General features: G+C 43.3%; 1 protein-coding gene across 1 annotated transcript; it reads left to right on the top strand.

Moving 5' to 3' along the window:
* The first annotated feature begins 2,760 nt into the window (after positions 1 to 2,760).
* Positions 2,761 to 4,685, top strand: LOC123091113 (adenine/guanine permease AZG2). The gene has a single exon (XM_044512512.1). The coding sequence runs from the start codon at positions 2,830 to 2,832 to the stop codon at positions 4,447 to 4,449; it is 1,620 nt and encodes a 539-aa protein (XP_044368447.1). The 5' UTR covers positions 2,761 to 2,829; the 3' UTR covers positions 4,450 to 4,685.
* Positions 4,686 to 19,938: the final 15,253 nt, after the last annotated feature.

The following is a 19,938-nucleotide window of genomic DNA, read 5'->3' on the forward strand; positions in this document are numbered from 1 at the left end:
CACGTAATCAAAATCGGTGTCAAGATCGACCATATCCACTGGTAGCCACTAACCATAATCTTGCGTGTTTGCGTGAGATTTACACCTTTCGGGTCAATGCATGCATGTGTTTATGGAGTCGGGGACGAAGGCTCGATTAACAGCCTCCCACGGTGAAAGATGGATATGAGTTGCTACATCACTTATCTATTTCCTTTGAAAAATACCTTCGATCTATTCATCAACTGCCGTGACAATGCAAACAACATCAAAAGTATAACAGAAACTACATGCAGATACATAAAACCACAACCACAGGTGCACTGTGAATTAGACCTGGCCATGGGAAGCCCGGCCCGGCCGGCCCGGCCCGAAAAACCCCGACCCGGCCCGGCATGACGTTGCCCCCGGGCCGGGCTCGGGCCTAGATTTTGAGCCCGAAGCCCGGGCCGGCCCGGACCCGGGCCCGTCATTTTTCACATTTTTCTGAAGGTCGGGCCGGGCCGGCCCGAAGCCCGATGGGCTTTTACGTGTTCGGGCCGGGCTCGGGCCCAGAAAACAGGCCCGATGGTCGGGCCGGACCGGGCTCGGGCCTAGGTTTTTTGCGTCGGGCTTGGCTAGGCCTGGCCCGAGGTATGGCCAGATATACTGTGAATCAACCTGTGGTTGGATGGTTAGAGGAACAATGGTATTCAACGTTCCCGTCGATGATGAGGCGACTACGGTGACTTTGTAAATTTCAAAATGATATGCCGGCTCAGTCTCTTGAAGGTGCTCATAGGAATATGATGTGCGTGTATACGTTTATAGAGATGAGTATATGCGCGTATGTATGAGCGCTTACGTCTCTACTGTCATGTGCACTTTATTTGTTCATCGGCGAGCCGGCGGGAAAAGGGAAATGGCTAGTGATTAGCACGAAGCTTCATGAGAGTCGTTCTTTATTTGCGCAAGAAAAAATGTCTCAACGTTGTGCGCAGTCTCATTTCCTAGGTTTTTTCGCCGAAAAAAGCGTCAACGTCCACCATTACACGGAATTTGAAGACATTTCTAGCTTTTTACCATGAGAAACTGACATATGCGCACGTATGTCAATGTCTCTCCACCATTATACGGAATTTGAAGACATTTCTAGCTTTTTACCATGAGAAACTGGCGTATGCGCACGTATGTCAATGTCTCTCCAACTGAACGAATAAACGCTGTCACCAGAAACTGTTCCGTTGCGGAGACGAGACAAGATCTCTCACATCACTCGCGGGACTACCACCGTACGTGCATCAACGCATGTGAACTTCTTCGTACCTACGTACACCATGGCGTCACAGATTCTATACGGGATATATGTACTTATTTACAGGACTTCATCCGAGAAAGAGCGCTGCTATACACACGACGGTGTGCAGCCGATGTCTGGACGATGCTACTGATCTGACCGTACATGCATGTCACAAAGAGGAGGCCGACCGCTGGATCAAAGCATCGTCCAATGTTCGGCCAGTGGGTGTCGGCTGCTCAGTAGTTCCGTCCGAGAAAATACACGTTCTTACACAGGGTACAGACGTGCCGAGATTCCACCACGATTGAAGACCGCCTTTTTTAACCTGGAAGACTGCGTCGAGAGTGCTGGATTCTGATAGTATATGCGGGCTATGCATGATGGGCTGGCACGTGGACCATGATAGAAGAAATTACACAAAACTGGTGGAGATCATTAAAGCTCGCCCAAGTTGTGAGATATATATACCAAACGTTGTACGCCTTCAACTCCTTTTTGTGTTTTTAACGCACAACTTTGCCCTGTAAACAAGCGTACCCTACAGTTGATTCAAACAGATTGCTGGAGTACTTCAGCACCTCTATAATTTGAGATTGTTGGAATATACTACCGTAAAGTATCTCGTGGCCTGCTTGGCTTGGCCAAACTTCTGACTTTTTCGTGGGAAGCCAGACACTTTGATTAACATAATGGGAGTGGATCATTAGTATCCAGTTCATTCAAGCAGGTACACAGGTGGGATTGGTGTTTTATAGGACTGATGTACACACGCATCGTACAACTCCACTTTTGCAGCTTATAAAACGGAAATGCACCAAAACTGATGTATACATGACTGCTATCTACCCCAACGAACTTATATACTAAATCTATATAAAATGCAACATATTGAGATACTAGTTGTTGTAAACTCGAAAAAAAATAGTTTTCTTTTGCAGGAAAAACTTTTGACTTATTCATAAAACACCAATGCCGGTACAAATAACAGTCCAAGTAACAGAAATTACATCCTTGTTCATAGACTACGTAATAACAATTACAAGCACTCGAGCGATCCGAAAGCGTGCCGGCGGAATCGGGTAAACCTTATTGTAGTAGGTAGTCGGGATGATTTTTTTTTAGCCAAAGTTAAGATGATATTTGTTCCAGAACTTTTTCTTTTGAGGAAATAGTTGTTCTAGACATTTGTATATAAGAGGCACTACAATCTCTCTAAAAAAGACGTGCACTAAGAAACAATACGTTAGAAGTAACCTAAAACTTGCCAAGTACGAACCCCAGTTCCTGAAAGTGTGCAGCGACATTTGCGTCACGAAAGTAGTACCAGTACGATGAGTTTCCTTTGGACGAAAAATAATAAATAACTGAAAAGTGGGCCCACTAAATTCTGTGTGGGCGCCGTTCCCGGAAAAAGAGGCTGTGTGTGGGCCCACCTCCATCCATCTCCCTACTCATGTTTTCGTATAAGAGCAGGGACGGACCCTCTTCCTCGGAACACCACCAATATCGCCCAAGTCTCCACTCCCTAATCCTAAGCAAGAGAAACATCAGAGCAGAGCAAAAACCCAGCCATGAAGGGGACAGCACCATGGCGCAGGCTCGCCGAGGCCGAGGCCGCCGTGAACCGCTCCGTCGCGGCAAGCAGCGTCGGGAAGTACTTCAAGCTTGAGGCCCGCAAGAGCTCCTTCACCAAGGAGCTGCGCGCCGGCGCCGCCACCTTCCTCACCATGGCCTACATCATTTCCGTCAACGCCGCCATCCTCACCGACTCCGGCGGGCCGTGCACCGTGCTCGACTGCACCCCGGTGGGCAACTCCACGGCCGTTCCTGGGCCGGAGTGCACGCTGGGCACGTCCAACCCGGGATACGAGCAGTGCCTGGCGCGCACTAAGAGCGACCTGATCGTCGCGACGGCTGTGGCTGCCATGGTCGGCTCCTTTGCCATGGGCACTCTCGCCAACCTCCCGCTCGCGCTGGCCCCCGGGATGGGCGCCAACGCCTACTTCACCTACAACATGGTGGGCTTCCACGGCTCGGGCTCCATCCCCTACCGCACGGCGCTCGCCGGCGTCATGATGGAGGGCATCATCTTCTTCCTCCTGTCCGCCGTCGGGCTCCGGTCCAGGCTGGCGCGGATGATCCCGCGAAATATCCGCCTCGCCTCCGCCGTCGGGATCGGCTTGTTCCTGGCCTTCACCGGTCTCCAGGCGAACCAGGGCCTTGGCATGGTGGGCGCGAGCCCGTCCACGCTGGTCACACTCACCGCGTGCTCCCAAACCGACCCCGTCACCGGCGCCTGCCTCGGCGGCACCTTGCACAGCCCCACGTTCTGGCTGGGCGTGGCCGGCTTCCTCATCACCGCCACATGCCTCGCCAGGGACGTCAAGGGCGCCATGATATACGGCATAGTGTTCGTCACGGCCGTGTCTTGGATCAGAGGCACCAGCGTCACGGTGTTCCCGGACACGGCCGCCGGCAATGCCGGTTTCTCCTACTTCAAGAAGGTGGTGGACTTCCACATGATCAAGACCACGGCCGGGCAGCTCAGCTTCGGCGGCTTCCGCCACGGCAGCGTCTGGGTGGCCATGCTCACGCTGCTCTACGTCGACGTCCTCGACACCACCAGCACAATGTACTCCATGGCCGAGTACGGGGGGTTCACCGACGGGGCCGGCGGGTTCGAGGGCGAGTACCGGGCCTTCCTCGTCGACGCCGGCTCCACGGTCCTCAGCGCCGGGCTCGGCAGCACCACGGTGACCACATACATCGAGTCGACGGCTGGGATCAGGGAGGGCGGCAGGACGGGGGTGACCGCGGTCACCGTCTCGGCCTTCTTCCTGGCGTCGCTCTTCTTCTCGCCGCTGCTGATGAGCGTGCCGCCGTGGGCCGTCGGGCCGTCGCTGGTGCTGGTGGGCGCCATGATGATGCGCGTGGCCAAGGAGATCGAGTGGGGCGACATGAAGGAGGCCATCCCGGCGTTCGTCACCATGGCGCTCATGCCGCTCACCTTCTCCATCGCCAACGGCATCATCGCCGGCCTGGCCGTCTACGTCGCGCTGCACTGGTACGACTGGGCCGGCCTCGCGTGCGGCAAGGTGGGGAAGGCGCTCGACGACCGGCGCCGCAACCAGGTCGCCGCTGCCACGCCGGAGGTCGGCCCCGCCCCCGCCCCCGCGCAGGACGTCGTGTGACCGTGTCCGTGTGAGGAGGATAAACAAACTTTGTTGTTTCCTCCTCGTGTCTCTTCTCTAGCTGCTAGTTGATGATGGTTAGTTTGGACACAGAGCATCATCGTGACATATGGGATTAGGACTACTGGTCGTAGGAACTGTGGTAGTAGTGGCTCTAATCTATCTGTGCTTGGAAAAGGCAGCTCGTTTCAGATTCTTGATGTGCAAGGAAAGGACCGGCGATGTTTTGTGTACTTTGACGGCCATGATGGCAATGCTCACATTGATTTCGCTAACTAGCACGTTTATTTTCTGATTTCTGATGGATTTGAGTAAATTGTACTGGCAGGTTTTGCTTGCATAGAGGTCAAAGCTATCATTACTTGTAGGACGTATGATGGCCTCCAAAAGAACTTTGAGATTGGTATGCGATGAACTCAATCGGCAGTCAACAGTAGTATCGGATGCAACTTGTGAGCAGCACGTCATGATCTCTTATGAGGTTATTTTCTGCTCAAGTCAAGCGTGAAAGTATAAAAGGAAGGATTTCAGTGCTTGCGTCGCGTGGAGCTGCAAAACTTGCCGTGTACCCAACTCCTGGCTGCTGCGTCATGGGCACGTACGCTGTATGTAGTTACTGTCAGCGTGTTCGATTGCTCGCTGGAAAACGAACGGAGTGGGAACGAAGGAGCTCAGCTCAGCTCAGCTCAGTTCAGGAGATAAGCCACAGGTGCGTATCATGACAGGGATGAAGAGGATATTTTGCGTGTGGATTGGGGTGTGTCTGAATGCTGACGATGGCTGCTACTTTCCCTCAAATTGATTGATTCCCTGCCACGTAATCCTTTTTCCTCCGGTAAAATCATCCGCATCTGGACGTGGTTCCAAAGCTGGATGGGGCCTATTGCCGGAAATGTGCGGTCTGGGCCTCGGGAGTCAATGATTCCGAGAATATAGCTTCGACTTGTCCTCTCTCGTATTATCGGATCCTCAAGGTTCAACAAAATCTGAAACTGTTCATGCGCCTGAATCCTCTGTTAAGTTAAGTTGTATGAGAAATTTTGAGGTACTATTGTTATGGGGTGTTAAGTCTGAATTATGGCATAATCAACTCTTTCTTCAGAAGCTCACGACTGCCTCCACAATCAAAAAATCTCGACCCATTTCACTCTTGATTGTGGTTTGTAAACTTTTCCCTAAACTAATCACTTAAAAGTTCACTCCTTGAACGAAAGGATTTACTGAAAGGGAAAGAAAATCTACTTTTCACGCAACGTATCTAAATTTCTGAAGATGCAATAACAACACAGCCACGTTTAGCCACGAGGAATCTATAAGCCATGCTATGGTGAATGAAAAATGGAACGAAAATACTATGGTGACAATAGCTCCCACGGCCCAAGCAAGCAAGCGAGGCTGGGAAACAACATCCCAAGCCCATTGGCCTAAATAGTACTCCCTCCGTCCGGAAATACTTGTCGAAAAAATGAATAAAAATGGATGTATCTAGAACTAAAATACATCTAGATACATTCATTTCTCCGACAAGTATTTACAGACGGAGGAAGTAGGTAGTAGTAGGGTAGCCAGGCAGCCAACCACGTACAAGGCGCCATACCTAAAAATTGGCACAGACCCAAGGAAGCTGCCTAATTCTTGCCTAAATCGGTGGATTCTGACATAGACGGATGAATTTTAAGATTTGACAAGTTTTATCATTTTTACCTAAATCTAGGCCGTTTTTAGGCTTTTTCCTGGAATGCCTGCCTCGTACGACTGTATTCTGGGCGAGTGCCTCAAACAACCAGTGGGCTTGATTGGGCCATGACTTTTTTTTACCTACAAAGCCTCGCCGCACCTCAATCGGTTGCGCTTGAAAAGAGAGACAACATCACGCATGGGCCATCTATCTTAGAAAAACAAGTTTTAATGGTACGAGATCTATGAAACTACATTTTTTTTATGAATGCATTTAAATCAAGTCTAGTCACAAGACCTATGAAACTGATTTTTATCATGAATGCATTTAAATCAAGTCTAGCCACAAGATCTATGAAACTAATTTTTATTATGAATACATTTGAACCAATTCTTGATGAAGATCTGTTAATCGCTGCAAACAAAATCATGCTGATTTACATGGTCTGGCATAACTAAACTTGTACTTCCTTTTTCTGTCCTATATTGTGTATTCCCTTCATTTGGAATTACTTGTCGAAGAAATGGATGCATCTACACGTATTTTTGTTCAATATACATCAATTCTTATCCATTTCTGCGAGAAGTAATTCCAGAGAGAGGAAGTATATGTAATCTTGAATCGTCCAGCAATGTTTTGGGCATGTTAGGTCTCAAAAAGAGTACATTGGGGCCACAAAAGTTTCTATCTGGCATCGATAAGTTTATGTTTAGCCAATGATGAAGCTATATCTGCTCCAAAAAAATAATAATTAAAGCTTACATAATAACTGTTGAATTATGGCATCAACTTAACTCATTTGGAACACATAAATTAGAAAAATATTTGCATGCATTCCACAAAGACCAATTGATTTGGTATACATACAACAACACCACCACCACCACTACCAACAACAACAATAAAAAGGAAAGATCGAGGTAGATACACGCTACTGAATGCATGTGATGAATACACGAAGCAATGAGAATGATCTGATCCACACCGTTTACGCTAAGTTGAGAGACAAGACATAATCGGTATTTTGATACACGAGCAAGTAATACAGTGGACGCTTGAGCCGTCTTGTATGCAACCCGACCCAATCAAAATAATTTGCCAATGAACAAACAAAAGCGTCGACCATCGACATTGAGATATAGCTACCAATCAAATGCATTCGACAAATCATCCTCCTGCATCCTGCACAAGCAGAAATAAGACAAGCACCAAACGTACGTACCAGTGGACAATAACATTGTAGGGTGAGTAGTTGATGACGTGCACCACCACAGTGTCGCCCTCGCGGCCTCGCGGACGTTGAGTGTGGGACCCGGAAGCTGCTTGTTCACGGCGGTGATCACCCTGGCCGGCTCACACAGCTGGCTCTTTGACATGTTACCCACCTGAAAAATGTTGTCCAGCATTTATGGTTCACTTCACTCCTGTGTGTGTCTCTTTTGACATTTGCAGCAAAAATATATAAATGGGAAAAAGGAACACAAGGGGAGAGGTAGCACTGTGTAGATTGCATTGAAGGTGTGCTCGACGATCGCTGCACGAGCAGAGTAGGCAACGAAGGCCAGAGCAAACAGCAGGAGCAACCAGGAGCAGCCAGACCTTGAGCACCGGAGGTCACTTTTTGTCTTAAACAAACAACTCAGATGCGATTAGATAGCAAGGCAACAACGTACGACTGCCCATATATATACTGCCCCCCCCCCCCCCCACCACCACCACCCACCCCCCGCGCGCGCAGACTTTGTCAATCATTAAGCAACATCTGGATGTAATTTTTATTATTTCTGGCTTTTGTCGTTTTGTCATGATTGAAGATGAATAGATTAGATATTTTTCTGCAAAAAAAACGTACACACATTTAAAACTTTTATCTTTTTGGAAATTCAATAAATTTCAAATACTCATATTAAACATATTTTTAAAATTCTGGGAGCATTTCTTGAAAGAAAAAAAAAGTAAAATCACTAAAAACTAGAAGAAAGTAAAATAAAAAATGAAATAGATCATTCTGAAAACTGAAAATACAAAACCAAAATAGTCGGCCTAATTATCGTTTTATGAAGACTTGATATATGGAATGGTCCTATTCATTATATGGAGATTTTGATATGGAATGGTGGGAAACAGCGAAATCATTAGTTAAGGAGTGCTCGTTGCAAAGATCACCCAATCTCCCCGGTCGCGACAAGTGGCGTGTTGCATGTGCGCCACTTGTCGCAACCTGGGAGTTTCTCTTTTTTCGTAGATTCCTTTATTCAAAATGTTTTATCTCTTTAACCGTGCGTCCAAATCTCGAACCGTTTTCACCGTTGGATTCCTCGCGTCGATATCTTCAAAACAAGATCTCGTGTTGATAGGTTTTGACAAACTTTTTTTCATCAAAAAACCCGGAGTAAAACACTAAACCAGGAGCATGGGTTTTTTTCCGTGCCTCTCGCGAAACCACAAGTGTGCCTCTCGTGGAAGCAAAATTGTGCCTCTTGCGAAAAAAAAGAGAAAACACGTTTTTCCCCGTTCTGAGGAGGCATGGCCGCGCCTCTCGCGAAAGCACAACCATGCCTCTCGCGGAAGCAAAACCGTGCCTCTCGTGAAAGCACAACCGTGCCTCTCGCGAAAGGAAAAAAACCAGAAAACACGGTTTTCCTGTTTCCGAAAGGCACGGCCGTGACTCTCGCGAAAGCACAACTGTGTCTCTCTCGGAAGCAAACCCGTGCCATTCACAGAAGGAAAAAAAAAAAAGAAAACGTGTTTTTTTCCATTTCCGAGAGGCTCGGCCGTGGTTCTCGCGAAGCAAAACCGTGCCTCTCGCGGGAGCAAAACCGTGACTCCCACGAAAGGGGGAAAACACGTTTTTTTGTGAATTTTTTTTAACAAACTTTTTGTTCAAAAGTTCAGGAAGGCCGGTGGAAAACCGAAACGGTGAAAAAAACTAAAAAAAACAATCGCTTAAAAAGCCGAAAACCCGTGCGGAAAAATAAAAGAAAAACAAAATTCAAAGAGAACGTCCAGAGTGCGACACATGGCGGATGGCTGGTAGCGCGTCAAGTGGCGTTGATCGTTGCGAGGCTCCCAAAGAAACGCTAGTTAATTAGTTACTCTCGGGAAACAACCAAGGTCCTGATGTTCTTTTTCCTTCATCCCAAGAGACCATAAACTTGTAAAAAACAATCTTTTGGGAAACGCAATAGGTGGGTCTACAAGGAAAATCTTATTCATCACTCGTGGTCCTTGTAGAGATGAATATGCGCAGTAAACAGTAGCTGGTTCCCCAGAATTTTTTGCACCTTTTTTTCCTTTTCTGTTTAATTCCTCCCCTGTTTTTCAGGTTTCTTGCTGTTTTTCATTTTCATTTTATTTTTCCCTGTTCCTTTTCTCATTTTATTTCAATATTCTCTTCTAACTATTTTTAAAAAAACCATGTAGATTTTCAAGATTTATGAAATTTCTTGAAAACTGATTAATAATTCAAAAAAATTAAAACAACTTTTAATTCTTGATTTTACTAAAAACGAACATTTTTGAAATTTATGGACATCCTTCGAAATCAATGAATATTTTTTGTAGTGATGTTTTATTAAAATCTACCATAACTTTGTAGCCTTCTTTCAAGCAGAAGCTGTCAGATTGCTTTAAATTTCTTTTTAGCACAGATTCTTTTTAATCGGTTTTCTTTAGAGAGGACGACACAATTTATTTCAGTGAGCCGGCCCGTACACATGTACTATACTTGGGCCAGCCCACTCGTGCATTTCGGACATTATCCACCGGTTAGTGCTATGAATTAGAATTCTTGGGCAACACAGTCGCGTGCGCTATATCTTGCATTCAGCGAGACCAAAGCTCTCTTGCTGAAAGCACAAGTGCTCCCTGAGTGATTTTGGTAATTTATGTCAATATATCTTTTGTTGGACTAATACCTTTACCTAGTATGTTTCAGATAAGTTCAACAATGGAGTGGCATGGACTAGAGGAAGTGGATCCCTCATAATGCTAAGGACAAAAAGGATTGGCTCGGGCTTAAAGCTCAAGACTCTACATTTTCTATTTTAGTGATCCAAGATCACATTGAGTCTATAGGAAAAGCCAATACTATCAAGGAGGATGAGGTGTTGCTTAATGAGGTTCTTGCTCAAAATGCTTAGTGATATGCTCCAAAGCCCTCAACTATTTTCTCACATCCACATATGACCTAAACCAAAAGTCAAACTCGGCCCCACCGATTCTTTCTATCCGACGCCACCAAGTTTAGATGTCATAGCCACTGCCACAAACCCTAGGCAAATTGGTCCCATCGATAGGGATCTCGGTCTCACCGATATGGGATTGTAATCTCTCTGTATGTATCCATTACCAAAATCGGTCCCACAGAGTTTGTGTAATCGGTCCTATCGAGATTACAATGTAAACTCTCTATTTCCTTTTCGTAATGTTTCGGTCCCACCGAGATGAGCGAATCGGTCCCACCGAGTTTACCTGACCAACTCTCTGGTTAGCTTATTACCAAAATCGGTCTCATCGAGTTTGTGTAATCGATCTCACCGAGATTATGTTATGCCCTAACCCTAACCATATCGGTCATACCGAGTTGCATGTCGGTCCCACCAAAAATCCTAACAGTCACTAGATTTGCTGAATCGGTCCAACCGAGTTTCACAATTCGGTCCCACCGAGATTGGTAAGTTGTGTGTAACGGTTAGATTTTGTGTGGAGGCTATATATACCCCTCCACCCCCTCTTCACTCGTGGAGAGAGCCATTAGAACATGCCTACACTTCCAAGTTACATTTTCTGAGAGAGAACCACCTACACTTGTGTTGAGGTCAAGATATTCCAATCCTACCATAAGAATCTTGATCTCTAGCCTTCCCTAAGTTGCTTTCCACTCAAATCTTCTTTCCTCCAAATCCAAATCCTGTACGAGAGAGTTGAGTGTTGGGGAGACTATCATTTGAAGCACAAGAGCAAGGAGTTCATCATCAACACACCATTTGTTACTTCTTGGAGAGTGGTGTCTCCTAGATTGGCTAGGTGTCAATTGAGAGCCTCCGACAAGATTGTGGAGTTGAACCAAGGAATTTGTACGGGCAAGGAGATCGCCTACTTCGTGAAGATCTACCCCTAGTGAGGCAAGTCCTTCGTGGGTGACGGTCATGGTGGGATAGACAAGGTTGCTTCTTCATGGACCCTTCATGGGTGGAGCCCTCCGTGGACTCGCGCAGCCGTTACCCTTTGTGGGTTGAAGTCTCCATCAACATGGATGTACGATAGCACCACCTATCGGAACCACGGCTCAAAAATCTCCGTGTCTCCAAATTGCGTTTGCACACTCCAATTCCATCTCTTTCAATTCTTGCAAGCTGCATGCTTTATATTCCGCTTCTCATACACTCTTTGCATGCTTGCTTGATGTGTATTGTGATTGTTAAACTTGTGCCAAAACTCCACTTAAACTTAAGGAAATTAAAAACTGCAACTTTTGGTATATAGTGTCTAATCACCCCCCTCTAGACACCTCTTCTCGACCCCTTTCAATTGGTATCAGAGCATTGGTCTCCATTGCTTTGGTTTAATCACCATTGGAGGAAGATGGATGAGTCTACTGATACATCTTCAACGTATCTATAATTTATGAAGCATTCATGCTATTTTATTATCTGTTTTGAATGATTACGGGCTTTATTATACACTTTTATAGTACTTTTGGGACTAACCTATTAATCAGAGGCCCAGCCCATATTGATGTTCTATTGCCTGTTTCAGTACTTCGAAGAAAAGGAATATCAAACGGAGTCCAAACGGAATGAAACCTTCGGGAGCGTGATTTTTAGGAAGAATAATATCCGGGAGACTTGGAGTTCACGTCAGAAGATCCTCGAGGAGGCCACGAGATAGGGGGCGCGCCCACCCCCCTGGGCGTGCACTACCCTCTCGTGGGCCCCTCGAGGCTCCCCCGACCGACTTCTTTCGCCTATATAATCCTACGTACCCTAAAAACATCGAATATGAAGATAAATCGGGAGTTCCGCCGTCGCAAGCCTCTGTAGCCACCAAAAACCTCTCGGGAGCCCGTTCCAGCACCCTGCCGGAGGGGGAACCCATCACCGGTGGCCATCTTCATCATCCCGACGCTCTCCATGATGAGGAGGGAGTAGTTCACCCTTGAGGCTGAGGGTATGTACCAGTAGCTATGTGTTTGATCTCTCTCTCTCTCTCTCTCTCTCTCTCTCTCTCTCTCGAGTTCTCTCTCGTGTTCCCTCTATGGCACGATCTTGATGTATCCCGAGCTTTGCTATTATAGTTGGATCTTATGATGTTTCTCCCCCTCTACTCCCTTGCAATGAATTGAATTTTCCCTTTGAAGTTATCTTATCGGATTGAGTCTTTTAATGATTTGAGAACACTTGATGTATGTCTTGCCGTGCTTATCTGTGGTGACAATGGGATATCATGTGCCACTTGATGTATGTTTTGGTGACCAACTTGCGGGTTCCGCCCATGAACCTATGCATAGGGGTTGGCACACGTTCTTGTCTTGACTCTCCGGTAGAAACTTTGGGGCACTCTTTGAAGTACTTTGTGTTGGTTAAATAGATGAATCTAAGATTGTGTGATGCATATTGTATAATCATGCCCATGGATACTTGAGGTGACAATGGAGTATCTAGGTGACATTAGGGTTTTGGTTGATTTGTGTCTTAAGGTGTTATTCTAGTATGAACTCTATGATAGATTGAGCGGAAAGAATAGCTTCATGTTATTTTACTATGAACTCTTGAATAGATAGAATGTAAAGGATAACTTTGAGGTGGTTTCGTACCCTACCATAATCTCTTCGTTTGTTCTCCGCTATTAGTGGATTTGGAGTGACTCTTTGTTGCATGTTGAGGGATTGTTATATGATCTATCTATGTTATTATTGTTGAGAGAACTTGCATTAGTGAAAGTATGAACCCTATGCCTTGTTTCCTATCATTGCAATACCGTTTACGCTCACTTTTATCATTAGTTACCTTGTTGTTTTTATAATTTCAGATTACAAATACATTTATCTACCATCCATATTGCACTTGTATCACCATATCTTCGCCGAACTAGTGCACCTATACCATCTACCATTGTATTGGGTGTGTTGGGGACATAAGAGACTCTTGGTTATTTGGTTGCAGGGTTGTTTGAGAGAGAGACCATCTTCAACCTATGCCTCCTACAGATTGATAAACCTTAGGTCATCCACTTGAGGGAAATTTGCTACTGTCTTACAAACCTGTGCACTTGCAAGCCCAACAACGTCTACAAGAAGAAGGTTGTGTAGTAGACATCAATCTCTTTTCTGGCGCCGTTGCCGGGGAGGCTAGGTAAACGGCACTCACACCCCATCAACTAAGCTCTTTTCTGGCGCCGTTGCCGGGGAGGTGAGTGCTTGAAGGTATATCTTTATATCTTGCAATCGAGTCTTTTAATTTCTTGTTTTGTCACTAATTTAGTATACAAAAGAAAACTACAAAAAAATGGAATTGAGTTTGTCTCATACGCTTCATCTTTTTAATATCTTTCGTGAGAATGATGGAAAGGAAAATTGTGCTCAAGTGCTAGAAGAAGAAATCTATAAAATGTTTGGCACTAAATCTTTGAATGATGAGCATGATTGCAATGTTGTTAGTATGAACTCTTTGAATATCCATAGTACTAATGATGATTGCAGTAGCCATGATGAAAATATCTCCTATGAGCATGTCAACTTTTGTGGAGTGCACGTCTGCAAGAGGCATAAGTATTTAGAAACTAAAAGGTTGCAAGAAAGTCTCGATGTTTGTGCTGAAAAATTCAATATTTTTAGCGCTCCTTGTGAACTTTGCAATGAACATGGTCATTTAAATCTCCAATGCAAATGGTTTCATGACCAAATTGTATCCAAAAATTGTGATAATTTGATTACCCTTGAGCATCATAAAGAGCTTAGTCTTATTTTGGGGTATGAAGAAATGAAACGTATAACTGAGGGTAACCCAAAATTTAATCTTGATAGATTTCTTGATTTTGATCTAGAGAAGATTTATTTGTATTGTGCGGTGAATTGCATTGAAAATCCTTATATTGCCAATTACATAAAGATAAGACAGCAAATAGAAGATGATGAGAATGAAGGAAATATGCCCTAGAGGCAATAATAAAGTTATTATTTATTTCCTTATATCATGATAAATGTTTATTATTCATGCTATAATTGTATTAAACCGGAAACATGATACATGTGTGAATACATAGACAAACCGAGTGTCACTAGTATGCCTCTACTTGACTAGCTCGTTAATCAAAGATGGTTATGTTTCCTAGCCATGGACAAAGAGTTGTCATTTGATTAATGGGATCACATCATTAGGAGAATGATGTGATTGACTTGACCCATTCCGTTAGCTTAGCACTTGATCGTTTAGTATGTTGCTATTGCTTTCTTCATGACTTATACATGTTCCTATGACTATGAAATTATGCAACTCCCGTTTACCGGAGGAACACTTTGTGTGCTACCAAACGTCACAACGTAACTGGGTGATTATAAAGGATCTCTAAAGGTGTCTCCGAAGGTACATGTTGGGTTGGCGTATTTCGAGATTAGGATTTGTCACTCCGGTTGTCAGAGAGGTATCTTTGGGCCTCTCGGTAATGCACATCACTATAAGCCTTGCAAGCAATGTAGCTAATGAGTTAGTTACGGAATAATGCATTACGTAACGAGTAAAGAGACTTGTCGGTAACGAGATTGAACTAGGTATTGGATACCGATGATCAAATCTCGGGCAAGTAACATACCGATGACAAAGGGAACAACGTATGTTGTTATGCGGTTTGACCGATAAAGATCTTCGTAGAATATGTGGGAGCCAATATGAGCATCCAGGTTCCGCTATTGGTTATTGACCGGAGATGTGTCTCGGTCATGTCTACATTGTTCTAGAACCCGTAGGGTCCGCACGCTTAAAGTTACGATGACAGTTTGATTATGAGTTTATATGTTTTGATGTACCGAAAGTTGTTCGGAGTCCCGGATATGATCACGGACATGACGAGGAGTCTCGAAATGGTCGAGACATAAAGATTGATATATTGGAAGCCTATATTTGGATATCGGAATCGTTCCAGGTGAAATCGAGATTTTACCGGAGTACCGGGGGGTTACCGGAACCCCCCGGGGGTTAATGGGCCTACATGGGCCCTAAGGGAGAAGAGGAGGGCCGGCCAGGGCAGGCCGCGCACCCCCTCCCTCCTTTCCTCTTTCCCCTTCCCCCTTTCCTTCTCCTACAAGGCAAGAGGAGGGAGTCCTACTCCACCCCTAGGGCCCGGCCGCACCTCCCCCATCCCTCCTTTATATACGGGGGCAGGGGGCACCCCATGACACACAAGTTGATCTTCGTGATCGTTCCTTAGCCGTGTGCGGTGCCCCCCCTCCACCATATTCCACCTCGGTCATATCGTTGCGGTGCTTAGGCGAAGCCCTGCGTCGGTAGAACATCATCATCGTCACCACGCCGTCGTGCTGACGGAACTCATCCCCGACACCCTACTGGATCAGAGTCCGGGGATCGTCATCGAGCTGAAGTGTGCTGAACTCGGAGGTGCCGTACGTTCGGTACTTGGATCGGTCGGATCGTGAAGACGTACGACTACATCAACCGCGTTGTCATAACGCTTCCGCTTTCGGTCTACGAGGGTACGTGGACAATACTCTCCCCTCTCGTTGCTATGCATCACCATGATCTTGCGTGTGCGTAGGATTTTTTTTTGAAATTACTACGTTCCCTAATAGAGAATACTAATGAAAGGGAAGAGACTTCTCAATCTCCTCCTATTATTTCTTATGATGAATCAGGTAACGAAGAGGATCTTTCTATTCAACCAATCCCATCAATAAAGTGGGTTGAACCCACACATAATGTGAAGAAGAAAAGGAAGAGAAGGAGCAGCAAAGGTAAAAGGGTGCCCCTCCCAAATGATGTTGCTCCTACTACTCATTGTGATGATGATAATTGTTATACTATTGGTGCTATCCATACTATTAATGATGAGAGTGATTATGCTTATGATATGAAAAGGCCCAAACTTGGGGAAGCTATGTTTGATGAGTATGAAATATTTGAGACTATATTTGCTGAAATCAATGTTTGTCCCAAGCTTGGGGATGCTACGTTTAATGAAGATGATATTTTTAGTCTCCCAAGTTTTGATATGCAAAGTTGTTATGATGATAGCATGCCTCCTATTTATGATGATTATACTGATGAAAGTGGGTTTAGAAGAGTGTCAACTTTAGGAAGTATTGATCCCACTATTTTGGAGGATATTGAATCTTATTGTGATGAATATGAAAGTGGATTTGGAAGAGTGTCAACTTTATTTAGTGATGATTCCACTATTTCGGAAGAGGTTCCAATTGATTATGAGAACAAAGTTGCTATCTATGATGAATATTGTGATGATTTGTATACTATTAAGAATAATGATAACCATCAAACTTGTCATCATGATTTTAGTTTTCAATTGGATTATGCCTCACATAATAGTTATTTTGTTGAGTTTGCTCCCACTATTATTGATGAGAATAAATTTGCTTATGTGGAGAGTAATAAAGTTTCTATGCTTGTAGATCATGAAAAGAATGCTTTAGGTGCTGGCTATATTGTTGAATTCATTCATGATGCTACTGAAAATTATTATGAGGGAGGAACATATGCTTGTAGGAATTGCAATAATATCAAGTTTCCTCTCTATGTGTTGAAAATTTTGAAGCTATGCTTGTTGTATCTTCCTATGCTAGTTGGTTATTGTTCCCATAAGTTGTTTGATCACAAAATCCCTATGCATAGGAAGTGGGTTAGACTTAAATGTGCTAGTCATATGCTTCATGATGCTCCCGTTATGTTTCAATTCTTATCTTTTATGTGAGCATCATTGTCATCATCATGCCTAGCTAGAAAGGCATTAAAAAAAGCGCTTGTTGGGAGACAACACAATATTTATACTTACTGTTTTTGTGTGTACACATGATTATGATACTGTAGTAATCATGTTTTATAGCTTTTGTTTCAATAAAGTGCCAAGTAGAGTCTTTGGGAAGACTTGGGTGAAGTCTATGTGATCTTGCTGTGAAAAACAGAAACTTTAGCGCTCACGAGAATAGCTGCCATTTTTTACTGGAGAGTGCTTTTAGGTTGATTCTTTTTGCATATGATTAATAGACAAATTCATCAGGTCCAACAATTTATTTAGTAATTTTTGGGGTTCCATAAGTATACGTTTGATACAGATTACTACAGACTGTTCTGTTTTTGACAGATTCTGTTTTCATTGTGTTGTTTGCTCATTTTGATGAATCTATGGCTAGTATGTAAGGGTATGAACCATAGAGAAGTTGGAATACAGTAGGTTTAACACCAATATGAATTTAGAATGAGTTCATTACAGTACCTAAGTGGTGATTTGTTTTCTTACACTAACGGAGCTTACGAGTTTTGTCTTGAGTTTTGTGTGGTTGAAGTTTTCAAGTTTTAGGTAAAGATTCTATGGACTATAGTCTAAGGAGTGGCAAGAGCCTAAGCTTGGGGATGTCCAAGGCACCCTAAGGTAATATTCAAGGACACCCAATCAACTAAGCTTGGGGATGCCCCGGAAGGCATCCCCTCTTTCGTCTTCGTCTATCGGTAACTTTACTTGGAGCTATATTTTTATTCACCACATGATATGTGTTTTGCTTGGAGTGTCATTTTATTTTATTAGTATTTGCTTGATGTTATTTATAATAATGTTTTGCATCTTTATTTTCAATAAAAATTTCAAGGATAGCCTTTACCATGCTTATTTTGCTAGTATACATGTTGCTGTTTGAAAACAGTAAGTTACCGCTGTTGCAAAAATTCCCTAGAAAATTCAGAGAGTGATATAATGTTGAATATTTTTGCATAATGAGATATGATAAATCTATTAAAGCTTAATATTTTTCTTATAATTTTTTGAGTTAGGTAAGTATGAAGAATCTTGAATTCTTTACAGACTATACTGTTTTGGCAGATTGCTGTTATGTTTGCATTATTTGCATATGTTTGCTTGTTTAATGATTCTATTTTAGGATAGGAGTATTAAATATGCAGAGACATTTAGTATTAAATGTTGAATAATAATCTTAGTGATTTGTTACAGTAGAAAATGATAAGGTTTTTGCATTGTTTTATACTAACTTATCTCACGAGTTCTTGTTGAGTTTGGTGTGGATGAATCTTACGAGATTTAGGAAACCAACATATAAAAGGAATTAAGGAGACACAAAAATTCAAGCTTGGGGATGCCCAAGGAACCCCAAGATAATAATCCAAGAAGTCTCAAGCATCTAAGCTTGGGGATGCCCCGGTAGGCATCCCACCTTTCTTCTTCAACAACTACCGGTTAGTATCAGTTGAGCCTAAGTTTTTGCTTCTTCACATGAGTTGTGCTATCCTTGCAATTTCATTTTATTTTGTTTTGCTTGCTGTTTGAATACAATAACAAGATCTGAAATTCTTAAATGACAGAGAGTCTTCACATAGTTACATAATTATTTAGCTACTCATTGATCTTCACTTATATCTTTTTGGAGTAGTTTTTCATTTACTCGTGTGCTTCACTTATATCCTATGAGTAAATGGTTGAATGAGTTGAATGTCATAAATCTAAAATCATATATGTCTCATTTGCTTATCCCATGGGGAGTACTGACTTCACATCTAACAAGTATAGGTTGTAAATTTATTGGAGGTTAGCAAGCATTGTATTGGTCATTTGAACAATTCATGAAAGAATATTGAAGGAAGAGATATTTCACATATAAATATATTATCATAGACATGTTTTATAATTGTGAGCACTCATTAAGTATGACATGTTAAAGAGTTGATGTTGGACAAGGAAGACAATGTAATGGGTTATGTTTTCTCACATCTCAGTTAAAGTATATTGTCATGGATCATTCAAACATGTTGAGATACTACTTGTGCTTCCAAATATCCTTAAACCCAGTTTTTGCCATGAGAGTCCACCATACCTACCTATGGATTGAGTAAGATCCTTCAAGTAAGTTGTCATCGGTGCAAGCAATAAAAATTGCTCTCTAAATATGCATGACTTATTAGTGCGGAGAAAATAAAGCTTTGTACAATCTTGATATGGAAGCAATAAAAGCGACGGACTGCATAATAAAGGTCCATATACAAGGGGCAATATAAAGTGCCGTTCTTTCGCATTAAGATTTTGTGTATCCAACCCTAAAAGCACATGGCAACCTCTGCTTCCCTCTGCGAAGGGCCTACCTTTTACTTTATGTCTTTTACTTTATGCAAGAGTCAAGGTGATCTTCACCTTTCCCTTTTTCATTTTATCCTTTGGCAAGCACTTTGTGTTAGGGTGATCCTGATATATATATCCAATTGGATGTACGTTAGCATGAACTATTATTGTTGACTTCACCCAAAGGTGAATATGTTTGGAGGCAACATTATAAGCCCCTATCTTTCTCTGTGTCTGATTAAAATTTCATAACCACAAGTATTGCGTGAGTGTTAGCAATTGTAGAAGACTATATGATAGTTGAGTATGTGAAGTTTGCTAAATCAAAGCTCTGACATAGACCCTTCCTGAAAATAGGATGAATTGCAATTGTTTGATGACTAAGAATGAAGTTTGCTAGTCTTCAAGAAAGTTTATGGTCTATGCTTTAACATGTGAATAGCTTGTTACTTGATCATGAAAAGTTTTACGAGATGAACTACTGTTATGACATATAATGA

The sequence above is a fragment of the Triticum aestivum genome, chromosome 4B (assembly GCF_018294505.1).
Source record: "Triticum aestivum cultivar Chinese Spring chromosome 4B, IWGSC CS RefSeq v2.1, whole genome shotgun sequence".
Taxonomy (NCBI): Eukaryota; Viridiplantae; Streptophyta; class Magnoliopsida; order Poales; family Poaceae; genus Triticum; species Triticum aestivum.

Coding starts and splice junctions, on each gene's coding strand:
- LOC123091113 (XM_044512512.1), top strand. CDS start 2,830: ATGAAGGGGACAGCACCATGGCGCAGGCTCGCCGAGGCCGAGGCCGCC.